Raw genomic sequence first — 17,618 nt, 5'->3', positions numbered from 1 at the left:
TGTTCTTTAGCTGACTGTTCCCATGGTGCCATATCTTATCTTACTATATAATGACGAAAACTCTGTCTGTGTGTGTGTCTGTTCCACTTTTTTTCTCCTCACTAATTTGGTCAATCCATGTGAAATTTGGCACAGTGGTAGAAGGTCATGGGAGGATGCGAATGAAGCACTATTACATCAGTTGGCCAAAGGGGGGTGCTATCGCAACTGATTGAAATTGCAAACTTTGAATGGGCATATCTACCGACTGCCGACGACTTTTAAGGTGGAACGTTAACTTGTAATGTTAAGCAATGCATGAGGTGATGACATGAATCCATCAACACACCTTAAATTTCACTGTGACAACTTTGACCATTACTTTAGTTTTTATATGACATACACTTTTAGTAATGAGTGGATCTTCAAGCATTCATATATTAATTTCAGATGGGTTACGTGAACGGCATATATTCTAACCCTCACTCGGAGGGAAAAAAAGCATTGTGGAGTGTTTAGTGTTGGACAACACTAAACCCCTGAGCTTGCCTTAGAAGGACTAAATGCACAAACCCACTCTTTTTAAGTAACCCATGGAGAGAGACTCTCACTGCAGCCTGTTTTATTTTGTTCTGAAAATGTCAGCGCGCAGCCTCGTTCTGTGGATGATAAACAACGTGCAGACTTCCCTCTGTCTCACCGGTGATGAGGAAATACAGTGAGTGATGGACGGAGCAGTGAGTGACAACAACCCCGCCCATATTTAAGAGTACTGTTTGCAGTGGGTCTAGGTACCATGTCTGAAGGGTTCCATAGGTGCTATAGTATACTTAAGTATACTTAAGTGTTCATATCAGTTCTTTTAAAAGTTGTTTTCATCTTTTGTCTGTTTTAATTTTTGACATGTAAGGCACCTTGTAAAGCGCTTTATACATGTAGATTATAATTATTATTATTTTTTTCATCACAAAATCAACATGCCGCATGGCTTTTCTTGCAAGTTCTGGAGCTAGTTCTTTTTTGTTAAACCTTATTTCTCCCATTTTACCTGATGTCCCACCTGACCTCACTTCACCCTACATAGAAATCGCGTTAATGTGAAATATATGAATCTCATTGGTCGGCGCAAGAGTGACGCAATCCACAGGCGACACTCTCAATGTGCAATGGATTGTATACATGTCACGATGCTAACTGCGCTGCAGGTTTAAAGGCTCAGACAGCCAAACGTTGTGTCTTAAATTAAAGGTACATTAATTCTCCAGAAGGCAGACAGGCTGGATTTTATCACACATCAACCCGGAAGTGACATTGATACAGACGAGGCAGTGACGGTAAGAAAAAGTGGTCGTAGCTAACAGCTAGCATCTGTTAGCTTCAGTTGTTGTGTCAGTACCTCACGTTAGCTGTGTTAGCTAAATTAGCAAGGCTGTTTGAGTGGATACACGCGCCGAGAAGAAATCATATCAGTAAAACTTTGAGCTGTGTGTGGTGTTAAAACCTGGGGGGAATTAAATACTAATGTTTACACTGTTAGAGTGAAACGAAGCTCCCAAGCTGCTGTGACTTAACCTAGTTGCATTGGTGGGGAAGTCTTCAGGTCCTTTACTCATGTAAAAGCAGCAATGCAACCATATAAAGGTACTAAGGTTAAAGTAAAAGTCCTGCTGTCCAAGCCTTACTTAAGTTTAAAAATGCATATTATTTGATTGTTATTCAATTCAGTACAGTAGAACTTATTTTATACCAAAGGAAATTCTTGTGCCAGAGAATGTTTAGATTACAGTAACACTAAATACAGTTACCACAATTTAACGTTCACAACCAGAGCAACCAGTGCGTTCCCAGGTCAGGGTCGCTCACTGGGCCCAGTTTTAGAAACAACTGAGCAGTGGTTTTTAAAGGGCCAATGTGTAATACTGAATATTCTACCCATTAATATGTTTATACAAGTGTATAATCGCTATAAGTTTGGTTTTCGTAGCCTTATAATTATGCTTTTATATATACAGTACAGGCCAAAAGTTTGGACACACCTTCTCATTCAATGCGTTTTCTTTATTTTCATGACTATTTACATTGTAGATTCTCACTGAAGGCATCAAAACTATGAATGAACACATGTGGAGTTATGTACTTAACAAAAAAAGGTGAAATAACTGAAAACATGTTTTATATTCTAGTTTCTTCAAAATAGCCACCCTTTGCTCTGATTACTGCTTTGCACACTCTTGGCATTCTCTCCATGAGCTTCAAGAGGTAGTCACCTGAAATGGTTTTCCAACAGTCTTGAAGGAGTTCCCAGAGGTGTTTAGCACTTGTTGGCCCCTTTGCCTTCACTCTGCGGTCCAGCTCACCCCAAACCATCTCGATTGGGTTCAGGTCCGGTGACTGTGGAGGCCAGGTCATCTGCCGCAGCACTCCATCACTCTCCTTCTTGGTCAAATAGCCCTTACACAGCCTGGAGGTGTGTTTGGGGTCATTGTCCTGTTGAAAAATAAATGATCGTCCAACTAAACGCAAACCGGATGGGATGGCATGTCGCTGCAGGATGCTGTGGTAGCCATGCTGGTTCAGTGTGCCTTCAATTTTGAATAAATCCCCAACAGTGTCACCAGCAAAACACCCCCACACCATCACACCTCCTCCTCCATGCTTCACAGTGGGAACCAGGCATGTGGAATCCATCCGTTCACCTTTTCTGCGTCTCACAAAGACACGGCGGTTGGAACCAAAGATCTCAAATTTGGACTCATCAGACCAAAGCACAGATTTCCACTGGTCTAATGTCCATTCCTTGTGTTTCTTGGCCCAAACAAATCTCTTCTGCTTGTTGCCTCTCCTTAGCAGTGGTTTCCTAGCAGCTATTTGACCATGAAGGCCTGATTCGTGCAGTCTCCTCTTAACAGTTGTTCTAGAGATGGGTCTGCTGCTAGAACTCTGTGTGGCATTCATCTGGTCTCTGATCTGAGCTGCTGTTAACTTGCGATTTCTGAGGCTGGTGACTCGGATGAACTTATCCTCAGAAGCAGAGGTGACTCTTGGTCTTCCTTTCCTGGGTCGGTCCTCATGTGTGCCAGTTTGGTTGTAGCGCTTGATGGTTTTTGCGACTCCACTTGGGGACACATTTAAAGTTTTTGCAATTTTCCGGACTGACTGACCTTCATTTCTTAAAGTAATGATGGCCACTCATTTTTCTTTAGTTAGCTGATTGGTTCTTGCCATAATATGAATTTTAACAGCTGTCCAATAGGGCTGTCGGCTGTGTATTAACCTGACTTCTGCACAACACAACTGATGGTCTCAACCCCATTGATAAAGCAAGAAATTCCACTAATTAACCCTGATAAGGCACACCTGTGAAGTGGAAACCATTTCAGGTGACTACCTCTTGAAGCTCATGGAGAGAATGCCAAGAGTGTGCAAAGCAGTAATCAGAGCAAAGGGTGGCTATTTTGAAGAAACTAGAATATAAAACATGTTTTCAGTTATTTCACCTTTTTTTGTTAAGTACATAACTCCACATGTGTTCATTCATAGTTTTGATGCCTTCAGTGAGAATCTACAATGTAAATAGTCATGAAAATAAAGAAAACGCATTGAATGAGAAGGTGTGTCCAAACTTTTGGCCTGTACTGTATATATATAGCAAGGGCCTTGCTTTAGACAGGTCGCCATCTTGCGCCGCCATGTATGTACGGCAGACCGAGCGGACAATCCAGCCAGAGAACGCGTTTCGCGTGTATAAATAAACCAACGAAGACAGCGGAAGGAAAGAAGAAGGAGGAGGAAACAGCAGAGAGTGTTAGTAGTTCGTCGATAGAGAGTAGTGAAAAGTTTTTTAAGTTATAAAGTTTGCGAATGGACCACACTTACCACGCAACAGGAGAGAATGAACGCGAACCGTCATCTGCGAGGAAAAGAAGATGCAACTTCACTCCTTGTGATGCACTCTCTGCGGCGCTTTTCCTCCTGGTGATATATCTCCCCAATGATGGCAGCAGTAGCACCGAATCCCATTCTGTGCATTCAGCCTCTCTTCTCGCCCGCTCAGCATCAAACACATGGAGTTCCTCATCTGTATGCTCTGGCTCAAACAGGTATGGCTCTGGGTCTGTGTCTGCTACAAGAAACTCTTCAAAATCGCGTTCGCGAGCAGAGGTGGGAGGGGGTCCCCACTCGGTATGGTAAACTAGTATGTGTGTATTATGTGTGTGTGTGTTACGCCAGAAGAGTCAGAGTTTGGGACGGAGTCTTTTACCCCCTGGAGTGTTACCAGAGTTTCTGGAGTGCTCAAATAAACGGGCCTTTTTCCCGAACGCTCCTCTGGTCTCCTGTTCGTGAGGGATTCATTACAATATCGTAACATGGTTTAGATTTCTAAATAAATATTCACCTCGTCGCTAGATAGACCTACTCCTGAAAAACTCGTGCGCAAGGCTTTTTGTCCCTACGAGGCCACCGTCATTTACCCGACAGGAGGGGTGAGCGAGTGAGCCCTGCAATCTAGAATTTGACCACTGATGTCACTGTTTTCAACCCATTTTACACACTGGCCCTTTAAACTATTTGTGCCCAAAGCGCTTCAAAGGGCAAGTCGAAATCTCAGGCACATCTGTATTTATATCTGTGTACAGTAGCTTCTATAACATGTGTTATCACTCTTATCAGGACAGAAGATGATAAAAATAAGACAGGTAGCTTAGTGATGCTGTAAATAGACTGCACTTGTACAGCACCTTTCTTGCTTCCGACCACTCAAAGTGCTTTTACACTACTGAGTCACATTCACCCATTCACACACACATTCACACACAGGTGGCCGAGGCTACCGTACATGGTGCCACCTGCTACTCAGTAACCATTCACATGCTCTCACACACCGATGGAACAGCCATCAGGGGCAATTTGGGGTTCAGTATCCTGCCCAAGGATACTTCAACATGCAGACTGGAGGAGTCGGGGTCGAGCAGCCGATCATCCTGCCGATCATCAAGGAAGTGACCGGGTAACACTTTGTCTCAGCAGCTGGAACTCACTGAACTTTTGTGTTTGAATACTTAAATTTTGACACAAAGTGACCTTATTTGTCTAAATTCGAGGTAGGCGACCTTTGGCCCCGGGTGCAGCTCTCCAGTGTCCTCCTTGGCTGAGCTGTAACGCTGGCTGGCTCAGTGATGCTAGGTGACCTAGCAGTCGATGCACTTTTTTTCTGTGCGGTGATGCGATTGGCGGGTGTAGTTCAATAGAGAGAAAATAGCCATGATTTCTGAAAAGAGACATTGTTATTGAGTTTTTTAAATGAATTATTCTGGCACTTTGAGCACCACAAGATGAGTGCCATCTAGTTCCATTATATTGTAGAGAAGGTAGACATCTCTACGGCTGATATCTCAAACACTCAGCAACTCACACCAAAACAATCTAGATTGATAACCAGCACTACAGGCAAGAGGAAAAATATGTACTTACTATTAGGGTACAGGTATGTCACATTTATACTCAAGTGCAGTCATCAACTTTAATAACACATCCATTCTGTATTGCAGCAGGCGTTTGGATTCTGCATCACTCTACTGAGGACGCCGCCAGAAGCAGGAATAAACACAAGGACAGCTGAGTGAATCCTTTCAGCGTGTGGCTGAGCCTACAGCATCCAATAGGAGTACTCTCCCTACACTGGCTCCACTGGTAGCAGCTCACCTGAAGATTCAGAGGAACCTGAATCTAAATCTGAAACAGTCGTTAGAGACTGTGGACCATGACCTAGACAAAATAAAACCCTGTTTCAGCACTGCTGCTTATGAGGCCTCTGACTCTGCTGCTGCTCTTCCAGCAGCTGAAAGGATACCCACACCTCCACCTCACGTGACCCTCCCCTTTTCACTCTAATCAATTTCCCCGAGATGCACCGAACACAGAGCCACTGCAGAAAAGAAAAATACCTCAAGAGGAGAAAGGCATTCATGTCCTCAGTCAAGGGAGTTTCTCATTTCTCCAGGCGAGCCAAGAGACGCTTGTATTGTAAATTACAGCTTTGGATGTGGAGGAAGCGAAAGGAGAAATGCAGTTTAGTTATGTTCAGAGCAAGAAAAAGAGCTTGTGGGATCAGTGCCGGACCCTGCCTCAGCATTAAGACACAATCACAGAAAAATAAAGTCCCAGCACGCCACACGTCAGACCTGGAAAACTCAGTCAGAGCACCAGCTCTTGTGTCACCTCCTGGATGTGATACTGGAGGTTCAGAGGGCACGCTGAGAGAGGAGAATGGCTCGCTGAATTCATGTGAATCTGTAACTCCGTCAGAAATTGCTTCCAGTTCCTCACAGAACCTGGTTACGGACACAAATATTTCTGCGGGCAACGTCAGTCAAACGGTGCCTACAGTGACAATGCCGTCAGAGAAAACGGAAACTTTGGCACAGCTCAGTGAAATTACAGACCCTTTAAAACTTTCTGACACTGTCAAACCCCTGTTGACTTCAGACAGTGATGCACATGGCTTAACTGCACATTTTAAAGAACGAAGGGTGACGGCACCAGCCCAGAGGGTGGAGGCTGACGGCCCATCAGGACAATGCACTGCTGTCACAGACCAGGCTACAAACAGAGACACTGCTGAGAGAATCACCAGTAAAAAGACCTCTCATACTGATTTAAGTCTACTGACGAAAAACATCCATGGTACATCATTTTTCACTTTCATCAGTCTTTCCCATTATTTTTGGTTTTCATGTCTGTGTTTCGCAGCTCTTTGAGACGACACTGTTTCCATGTTTCTTCAGAATTTCTTGACGACTTCTACAGAACACACGGAAGTTTCATCCCATTAAAAAAGAGCGACGTGTTGAGACATCTGAGGAGGAGGTTTAACACTGATTTCAGCGACAGGTAATGCCTACCAAACACTACATGAATTTAAAAATACTTTAAAAGACTCAAGTCTGACACCTTCTCACATCTAAAGACAAGATAAGTTTTTTAGTCACACACTATGAGGTTTTGCTAAGACTGTGGATTTGCAGGGTCACTAAAGCCTGGTTTCCACTGAGAAGTACGGTACAGTTCAGTTCGGGACGCTTTTTTCCCTGTTTCCACTGTGAAAAGTTGTGGATGGTACCAATGGAACCGTTCCGTACAGTCCCAATTTTTGGTCCCCCCTCTGTAGGGGTAACTATCACACAGATCTGGCACTAAAAGGTGGAGCTGTGAACACTGCAGTCCTTTGATTGGTTAATAGCAGATGGTCACTCTGCTCAGGGCTGAGTTTGGCTGGTTTTAACGCTCATGTAACCACTGTTGGTACTTATATGTAGCAGATGTCATTTTGAAAACGTGTTCAGAGGCGGAGCATTAAGAGTGTTTAAACCCCGGACTCATTGCATTGTGTTTTTCTACCTGTGCAGGAAAAATTACATCTTCTCAGAGGTTACCAAATATGGAACTGCGATTGTTCAGACGCCCGTTCCCTCCTTCCAGGTGGTCTACAAGAAGCACACTCTGACACTGGATGACTTGTCCACACTGGCGGATCAGAACTGGCTCAACGACCAGGTCGTCATCTCACGCAGCAACAAGACGTTCAGTTTTTCATGCTTTGAGCGAAAAGATTAACATTTGTACGTTTTGTTTCTATTTAAGGTCATGAATATGTACGGAGAATTGATTATGGAATCTGCCCATCACAAGGTAATCTTTAATTCTGTCTACCTACCTACCTACCTACCTACCTATATACCTTCATACCTACCTACCTATCTGCCTACCTACCTACCTACCTATTTATATACCTTCATTCCTACCTACCTACCTATTTATATACCTTCATTCCTACCTACCTATCTACATAGGACCTACCTACTTATATACCTTCATTCCTACCTACCTACCTACCTACCTACCTATATACTTACCTACCTATATACCTTCATACCTACATACCTACGTACCTACCTACCTACCTACCTACCTATATACCTTCATACCTACCTTCCTATCTACATACCTACATACTCACCTACCTACCTACCTACATACTCACCTACCTACATACCTACCTACTTATATACCTTCATACCTACCTTCCTATCTACATACCTACATACTCACCTACCTACCTACCTACATACTCACCTACCTACATACCTACCTACCTACATACCTACCTACCTATCTACCTACTACCTACCTACTTATATACCTTCATACCTACCTTTCTATCTACATACCTATCTACCTACCTACCTACATACATACATACATACCTTCATACCTACCTACCTACCTACTTATATATCTACATACCTACCTCCCTGCCTATATACCTTCATACCTACCTACCTATCTACCTACCTTCCTATCTACATACCTACCTACATACCTATCTTCATACCTACCTTCCTATCTACCTACCTACATACCTACCTACCTACATACCTATCTACCTACTACCTACCTACTTATATACCTTCATACCTACCTTCATACCTACCTTCCTATCTACATACTTATCTACCTACGTACCTACATACATACATACATACCTTCATACCTACCTACCTACCTACTTATATATCTACATACCTACCTCCCTACCTATATACCTTCATATCTACCTACCTATCTACCTACCTACCTACCTTCATACCTACCTTCCTATCTACATACCTACCTTCCTATCTACATACCTACTTACCTACCTACCTACCTACATACCTACCTTCCTATCTACATACCTACTTACCTACCTACCTACCTACCTACCTACATACCTACCTTCCTATCTACATACCTACTTACCTACCTACCTACCTACCTACCTACCTACATACAGTACAGGCCAAAAGTTTGGACACACCTTCTCATTCAATGCGTTTTCTTTATTTTCATGACTATTTACATTGTAGATTCTCACTGAAGGCATCAAAACTATGAATGAACACATGTGGAGTTATGTACTTAACAAAAAAAGGTGAAATAACCGAAAACATGTTTTATATTCTAGTTTCTTCAAAATAGCCACCCTTTGCTCTGATTACTGCTTTGCACACTCTTGGCATTCTCTCCATGAGCTTCAAGAGGTAGTCACCTGAAATGGTTTCCACTTCACAGGTGTGCCTTATCAGGGTTAATTAGTGGAATTTCTTGCTTTATCAGTGGGGTTGAGACCATCAGTTGTGTTGTGCAGAAGTCAGGTTAATACACAGCCGACAGCCCTATTGGACAACTGTTAAAATTCATATTATGGCAAGAACCAATCAGCTAACTAAAGAAAAATGAGTGGCCATCATTACTTTAAGAAATGAAGGTCAGTCAGTCCGGAAAATTGCAAAAACTTTAAATGTGTCCCCAAGTGGAGTCGCAAAAACCATCAAGTGCTACAACGAAACTGGCACACATGAGGACCGACCCAGGAAAGGAAGACCAAGAGTCACCTCTGCTTCTGAGGATAAGTTCATCCGAGTCACCAGCCTCAGAAATCGCAAGTTAACAGCAGCTCAGATCAGAGACCAGATGAATGCCACACAGAGTTCTAGCAGCAGACCCATCTCTAGAACAACTGTTAAGAGGAGACTGCACGAATCAGGCCTTCATGGTCAAATAGCTGCTAGGAAACCACTGCTAAGGAGAGGCAACAAGCAGAAGAGATTTGTTTGGGCCAAGAAACACAAGGAATGGACATTAGACCAGTGGAAATCTGTGCTTTGGTCTGATGAGTCCAAATTTGAGATCTTTGGTTCCAACCGCCGTGTCTTTGTGAGACGCAGAAAAGGTGAACGGATGGATTCCACATGCCTGGTTCCCACTGTGAAGCATGGAGGAGGAGGTGTGATGGTGTGGGGGTGTTTTGCTGGTGACACTGTTGGGGATTTATTCAAAATTGAAGGCACACTGAACCAGCATGGCTACCACAGCATCCTGCAGCGACATGCCATCCCATCCGGTTTGCGTTTAGTTGGACGATCATTTATTTTTCAACAGGACAATGACCCCAAACACACCTCCAGGCTGTGTAAGGGCTATTTGACCAAGAAGGAGAGTGATGGAGTGCTGCGGCAGATGACCTGGCCCCCACAGTCACCGGACCTGAACCCAATCGAGATGGTTTGGGGTGAGCTGGACCGCAGAGTGAAGGCAAAGGGGCCAACAAGTGCTAAACACCTCTGGGAACTCCTTCAAGACTGTTGGAAAACCATTTCAGGTGACTACCTCTTGAAGCTCATTGAGAGAATGCCAAGAGTGTGCAAAGCAGTAATCAGAGCAAAGGGTGGCTATTTTGAAGAAACTAGAATATAAAACATGTTTTCAGTTATTTCACCTTTTTTTGTTAAGTACATAACTCCACATGTGTTCATTCATAGTTTTGATGCCTTCAGTGAGAATCTACAATGTAAATAGTCATGAAAATAAAGAAAACGCATTGAATGAGAAGGTGTGTCCAAACTTTTGGCCTGTACTGTACCTACCTACCTATCTACCTACTACCTACCTACTTATATACCTTCATACCTACCTTCCTATCTACATACCTATCTACCTACCTACCTACATACATACCTTCATACCTACCTATCTACCTACTTATATACCTACATACCTACCTCCCTACCTATATACCTTCATACCTACCTACCTACCTACCTTCATACCTACCTTCCTGTCTACATACCTACCTTCCTATCTACATACCTACTTACCTACCTACCTACCTACCTTCCTATCTACCTACCTACATACCTACCTACCTATACACCTACCTATTGATAATCATATTTCATTTGTGTAATCTATTTCTCGGTCAGACGCAGTGACTCTCTGGAGACTCCCAGTGGATACAAGGACTTTTCCTAAAATGTTTAACTCTTTCTTTAGTTGGTCGATATACTTAAACATGATAACAATTTTGACCAGGCCTAGGTCTATTTTTTTAAAGCTTACTCAATGTGTTGAGTGTCATAAACTCCAACTGGTCCAGAATTCAACTGCCCATATCACTACTAGATCCCCCTCCCTAGATCACATCACTCCTGCTCTCCAGCAGCTTCACTGGCTTCCTGTTAAATATCACATCGATTTCAAGACTCTGCTTCTTACCTTTAAGGCCATTCATAATCAAGCCCCCTACTACCTGTCTGAACTCCTTCATATCTACACACCCTCCCGTACTCTTAGATCCTCTTCTGCAGTCCAACTCACATCACCATCTGCCCACTTGACCACCATGGTTCAAAAGCCTTCAGCCGTTCTGCTCCCCCACCTCTAGAACTCTCTCCCCCACGACATTCACAATATTGATTCCGTTTCCAGTTTCAAATCTCGTCTGAAAACACACCTGTTCAAGCTGGCATATTCAATCTAAATTTTTGAATTCTAGAAGAGCTGCAGCAGTGTGAAGTGCAAATAGAAAGTATAAGTGTAAAGAGAGTGTCAGACCTGTATCAGGGAAGTCAGAGCTAGTTAAAGGCTAAAATGAACAGATACATTTTTAGCTTTCTGTTAAAAATATTTAGCAAGCTAGCTTCCCTGATATCTATAGGTAGTGTGTTCCATAGCTTTGGAGTGTAACTGTTTTAGTTTAGTTGTTTAGTTTTACATTTTTTTCTCCTTTTGTCCCCACTCTTAGGTCCAATTCCTCAACAGCTTCTTCCACAGACAGCTCATGACTAAAGGATATGATGGTGTTAAGAGATGGACGAAGCAGGTCAAGATGATTTCTCAGTGTTTGTAGTCGGATAAAATCATAATAAGACATGACTGACTCATCAAATGAAAAGAAAGCGGAGTGAGTGGCTTTAACTCCGTCTTTCTTGCACAGGTGGATTTGTTTTCTAAGAGTTTGCTTCTGGTGCCGATCCACCTGGAGGTTCACTGGTGTCTGGTCACAGCTGACATTGTCAAAAAGAAGATCTGCCTCTACGACTCTCAAGGGAACGCACTCCAGAAGGTTGCGAGGGTAATTTCATGTATTTCTTTGTCACTCTAAACAGTGTACACAAACGTTTCAGTTGATTTTCCTGCATGTTGTTCTTAAACTGTTTTTCTTTGTGCTTTTACTTTTGATAGAACATCCTGAAATACTTGATGACAGAAGCAAAGGAGAAGAAGCGAGCAGATTTTGAACGAGGTTGGGCGGTGTCGTTCGATGAGGTATGTTCTGTTGGTGTTACAGCCCATAATGATACAAGCTGGTGACACAAAGGAACAAAACAGATGCTGACGTGATGTCTTGTCTCCCCCTGCTGTCCTTTTACAGAAAATCCCCCAACAGACCAATGAAAATGACTGCGGAGTTTTTGTCTTGGAGGTACCAACATGCGCCTCAAGCTTAAAGGGACAGTTCACCCAAAAATTAAAAATGCTTATTTCTCCTCTTACCTGTAGCACCATTTATCAGACTGGATAGTTTTGGTGTGAATTGCTGAGTGTTGGAGATATCAGCCATAGCGATGTATATTCTTTTAAATATAATGGAACTAGATGGCACTCAGCTTGTGGTGCTCAAAGTGCCAAAAATACATTTGAAAAACTCAACATCAATGTCTCTTTACAGAAATCATGACCTGGTTACTCAAGATAATCCACAGACCTTGTTGTGAGCAGTTTCATGTGGGAACTATTTTCTTTCTACCGAACTACACCTGAAAACCGAATCACTGCTCAGAAGGAAGTGTGCATCTACTCATGGACGAGAGCAGTGTTGGGCAGTAATGCGTTACTAGTAATAATATTAATTTTCCACTAACAAGAAAAATCTTAGTAATATTATAACAGTTAATCACATCACATCAGCAGACTCATTTTAGTAATTGGCACACTGCGCTGGTATGTCACAAAGCAGCAAGATAGTTCAAAAATACTTAGCTTAGTGGCTGGATATATTCCCATCACTTGGATTTTGTTGTGAGGAAAGATGACAAGAACACTGATGCTGAAGGTAGTCGGACTGAAACTCTTTCCACTGTGAAAAACACGTCCTCAGACCTCCAATCTGAAACACCTCGGCTACTACGACAGACCGCACCATAATGTGAAGCTCCAGGAAATACACCCCACCAAAGGTTAGCCGTCCTCTGCCACGGAAGTCGGCTGCAGCTCTACACTGGCTAAACAACCAAAACTGGATTTTAATCATGAACAGCTGCAGGCTACAAAGAAGTAATGAAGCTTGTGGTTGGATATGTTGTATATGAAATGTTGCTCCAGGAGTGAATCTCCGTCTTTCAGGCAGAGCTTTGGGAAAATACCGATCCCAGGCAACCAAAAACCCCAGGTAATGGAAGCTATCTAGCCTTAGCTACATGTAACGGTGATTACCCTGACATTAACAGAGAGGAACACATCTGAATTTGGGGAGATTTGCAATTACCAAGTGTAAAAAATCATCAAAGTAAATGTAATTATTTCCAGCCTCTGAATGTAAGCGTCTCCATCTCCCAAGCTAGCTTGCCAATTTGTAACACACGTGCCCGACAGTTATGAAAATTAATTCAGGGATAATTGATTCATGGATTTTAAATCAGTAGAAGTGTGACAACAAAAGTAAGGTTGTAATGAGTTATTTGTTTTCGGAGTAGCTGCAATTTTATTAGCAAGTGGTCACACTACTCATTACTGAGAAAAGTGAAATTATTACTAGTAATGCGTTACTGTGCTCATCACAAGTCTCAAGCCCATGAGTAGATGCACGCTTCCTTCTGAGCGATGATACGATTGGTGGCTGTAGTTTAGTAAAAAGAAATGTGAAATATGAAACTGCTCACAACAAGGTCTGTGGATTATCTTGAGTAACTGGGTCATGATTTCTGGAAAGAGACATGACTATTGAGTTTCTTAAATGTATGTTTTTGGTGTCTTGAGCACGACAAACCAAGTGCCATCTAGTTTCATTTTACTGGAAAGAAGACGCACCATAACCTAAACAATCTAGACTGATAAATGACAGGTAAGAGGAAAAAATATGTATTTTTGATTTTGGGGTGAACTGTCCCTTTAAGACGCACGACTTCAATCATTATGGCATCTGACTGTTTAAACTGATCACTCTGATTTCTGTCTCCTTCACAGTATTCAAGATGCCTCGCTCTTGGGAAACCTCTGCAGTTTTCACAGAAGGACATACCAAAGATTCGCAAGAGGATCTACAAAGAGCTCTGTGACTGTAAGCTCCACGAATACGGCTGACGACGATCTTACAGTTGTGTGTCTGTACTGTTTATAATTTGTGCTGCTTCTACTTTATGTAGGAAATCAACAGTCTGCACTTGTCTCTGTTCAGGGCCTCAGCAGCAGCTCTAGAGCAGCCACAGCAGACCCCTGTAGGAGTGTCTTATATCAGGTGCACTGTTCATGGTACATCATAATCTTTGTACGATTACTGTATTTATATGATGAATATTTAAACAGGCATGTTATTTAAGAAAACGTTCTTTATATCCCTGTTAGACCTTGACTTGGAGTTTACACATCTACAGTGCCCCAACAGAGCCTTATCGAATGGACTACCTGTGGAAATGGATATGATCTGTCACAGTCCTCGTTGTGTTTAGGTGTTAGAAATTTTCTAATGAATTAACACACTTCATTTGCACATTTTTTACATCTAATTTTGCTTTGTTTGATATTTGGTTGCCTCAGAGTTTACCTGTTAGAATCTACAGAGCCCCCAAAAGGTGATGTTTTTTGTTTTGTGCGACACAAGTTAATTATCTTCTGAGAACAAGATAATTATCTTGTGCACATGAGTTACTATCGTTTGGGAACAAGTTATTATCTTGTGTGCACAAGTTATCTCATGGGAACAAGTTATTATCTTATGCGCACAAGTTAATTATCTTGTATGAACAAGTTATAATCGTGTGGGAACAAGTTAATTATCTTATGGGAACAAGTTATACATTTCTGGTAACAAGTTAATTATCCTGTGCACAGGCGTTACTGTCGTTTGGCAACAAGTTATTATCTTGTGCGCACAAGTTAATTATCTTGTGGGAACAAGTTGGCTATCTTGAGGGAAAGAGTTATTATTTTGTGGGAACAAGTTATTATCTTAAGTGCACAAGTTAATTATCTTGTAGGAACAAGTTACAATCGTGTGGGAACAAGTTAATTATCTTGTAGGAACAAGTTATAATCGTGTGGGAACAAGGTAATTATCTTGTGGGAACAAGTTATACATTTCTGCAAACAAGTTAATTATCTTGTGCACACGTGTTACTATCATCTGGGAGCAGAAGATAATTATCTTGTGGGAACAAGTTACAATTGTTTGGAAGCAAGTTATTTTCTTGTGAGTACAAGATAATTATCTTGTTGGAACAAATTACACTCATTTGGAAACAAGTTTTTATCTAGTGCTTACAAGTTAATTGTCTTGTGGGAACAAGTTGTTATCTGGTGCTCACAATGTAATTATCTTGTGGGAACAAATCATTGTCTTGTGCTCACAATGTAATTATCTTGTGGGAACAAGTTATTATCTTGTACTCACAATGTAGTTGTCTTGTGGGAAAAAGGTTTTTGTATTGTGCTCTCAATGTAATTATCTTGTGGGAACAAGTTATTATCTTGTACTCACAATGTATTTATCGTGTGGGAACAAGTTATTATCTTGTACTCACAATGTAATTATCTTGTGGGAACAAGTTTTTATCTTGTACTCACAATGTAGTTATCTTGTGGGAACAAAATATTATCTTGTACTCACAATGTAGTTATCTTGTGGGAACAGTGTTGTTATCTTGTGGGGTGGGAACAAGTTCTAACTTTCTTTCTACTTTAAGATGTTATTTTGTGTGCATTAATTGTTATTTTGTTCCCACACTATAATAAACTTGTGCGCACAAAAATTAAAAACAAACATTTTTTGGGACTTGAGGGGCTCTGTAAGCACCAGATGACTGAATAGGAGCTATATGTAGTTTGTTTGTAAAGAAAGTTGATACACTGGAATTGGTGTCCAAGTAGTTATTTTTGTTTGCATTATAAATATATATATGTTGAAGTTTTAAATAAAAAACAGACGGTTTCCAAACATGTCACAGACTTTATTTTATGTTTGTATTGTACAGATTAGGTACTGTATGCACCACATGCAGAATAGCCTTCATCAGTTTATATCAGGATACGTGCACATTTGTAAATACATACTTTCCTAGCTACTACTATACTATGACTTTTTTATTACTTATTATCCTATCACTTTATTTATGCCAACCAATACTGTGACTTTTTGTCTGACATACAATACTGTGACTTTTTATTGCATTTTGACTTTTTTTTTTGACACGCTACACTATGACTTTTATTTCATACACTCTATAATATAAAATAGATTTTTATCAGATACTTAGCTATAACTTTTTTTTAATGTACTATACAATGACTTTATGGACATACATTTTTTATGACACTTCATTTCTTTTTTATAACTTACTATGCTTTGACATTTTACATGACATACTACACTATAACCTTTTTTTTGACAATGTCAAAAAAAAATAATGAAAAAGGTCAAAGAATGTATGACATTTTTTCCATCATGCTATACTATGACTTTTTTAATAGTTTTTCAACATGTTATACTATGACTTTTAACGTTTTTATTCTACATGCTATATGTTAACTTTTTTCCATCATGTTGTGCTATGACATTTCGAAGTATTTTCGACATGTTATACTATGACTTTTTTTTTCAACATGCCATACTATGTCTTTTTAATGATTTTTTCAAGATTCTATACTATGACATTTTTTCATCATACTATACTTTGACCTTTTTACCAGTTCTTTCGAGATGCTATACTATGACTTTTTAAACATGTTCTGATCCTGCTATACTGTGACTTTTTTTCATCATTCTGTACAATAACTTTTTTAACGTTTTTTTCTACATGCTATGCTATAACTTTTTTGACACTGTTTTCTTGACATGCTATACTATGACTTTTTGACTTTTTTCATCATACCATACTATGACTTTTTAAACATTTTTTTTCAACATGCTATGCTATGACTTTTTTTCATGATACTACCCTGACTTTATTAACAGTTTTTTCCGACATAGTAACCTAAAAATTCATAGTATAGAATGTCGTCCAAAATCATGAAAAAAGGTCATAGTATAGTATGTCGTCCGAAATGATGAAAAAAAGTCATAGTATAGTATATCATTCGAAATCATGAAAAATTGTCATATTATGATATGTTGTTAAAAATCATGAAAAAAAGTCATAGAATACTATGTCGTCTGAAATCATGAAAAAAAGTCATAGTATACTATGTAGTCTGAAATCATGAAAAAAACATCATAGTAAAGTATGCTGTCCGAAATTATAAAAAAATGTCATAGTATAGTATGTTGTCTGAAATCATGAAAAAAAGTCATAGTATAGTATGTCGCCCGAAAACATGAAAAAATGTCATAGTATAGTATGTTGTCCGAAATCATGAAAAAAAGTCATAGTATAGTATGTCATCCAAAATCATGAAAAAATGTCATAGTATAGTATGTTGTCCAAAATCATTAAAAAAGATCATAGTATAATATGCGATCAAAACTCATGAAAAAATGTCATAGAATAGTAAGTCGCCTGAAATCATGAAAAAAAGTCACAGTATAGTATGTCGTCTGAAATCATGAA

At 40.4% G+C, this 17,618-nt stretch overlaps 1 protein-coding gene across 6 annotated transcripts; it reads left to right on the top strand.

Annotated features, from left to right (window-relative positions):
* Positions 1-1,128: 1,128 nt before the first annotated feature.
* Positions 1,129-16,009, top strand: LOC117271525 (sentrin-specific protease 5-like). Of its 6 annotated transcripts, none has more exons than XR_013492440.1 (12): positions 1,129-1,313; positions 5,529-6,663; positions 6,765-6,870; positions 7,386-7,533; positions 7,621-7,668; positions 11,603-11,680; positions 11,795-11,932; positions 12,043-12,126; positions 12,233-12,283; positions 14,044-14,137; positions 14,223-14,314; positions 14,422-16,009. XR_013492440.1 is itself a non-coding variant. In XM_078173179.1 (12 exons), the coding sequence occupies exons 2-11, from the start codon at positions 5,886-5,888 to the stop codon at positions 14,272-14,274; spliced, it is 1,545 nt and encodes a 514-aa protein (XP_078029305.1). In that variant the 5' UTR covers positions 1,129-1,313; positions 5,529-5,885; the 3' UTR covers positions 14,275-14,314; positions 14,422-16,009. The 6 variants fall into 6 exon arrangements, 4 of the variants coding, with proteins under 4 accessions (XP_078029305.1, XP_033505631.2, XP_033505632.2 ...); XM_078173179.1 differs by having other exon boundaries at positions 14,255-14,314; XR_013492439.1 differs by having other exon boundaries at positions 14,044-14,314.
* The last annotated feature ends 1,609 nt before the right edge of the window (positions 16,010-17,618 follow it).

This window comes from Epinephelus lanceolatus, chromosome 12 (assembly GCF_041903045.1).
Source record: "Epinephelus lanceolatus isolate andai-2023 chromosome 12, ASM4190304v1, whole genome shotgun sequence".
In the NCBI taxonomy this organism is placed as follows: domain Eukaryota; kingdom Metazoa; phylum Chordata; class Actinopteri; order Perciformes; family Serranidae; genus Epinephelus; species Epinephelus lanceolatus.
This window is presented reverse-complemented; position numbering and strand designations above follow the sequence as displayed.

Excerpts from the sequence above, each read along its gene's own strand:
- LOC117271525 (XM_033649739.2), top strand. The coding sequence starts at position 5,886 with ATGCACCGAACACAGAGCCACTGCAGAAAAGAAAAATACCTCAAGAGG. Across the intron at positions 7,534-7,620 it reads AGAACTGGCTCAACGACCAG|GTCATGAATATGTACGGAGA; the intron begins GTCGTCATCTCA and ends TTTCTATTTAAG. Across the intron at positions 11,933-12,042 it reads CACTCCAGAAGGTTGCGAGG|AACATCCTGAAATACTTGAT; the intron begins GTAATTTCATGT and ends TACTTTTGATAG.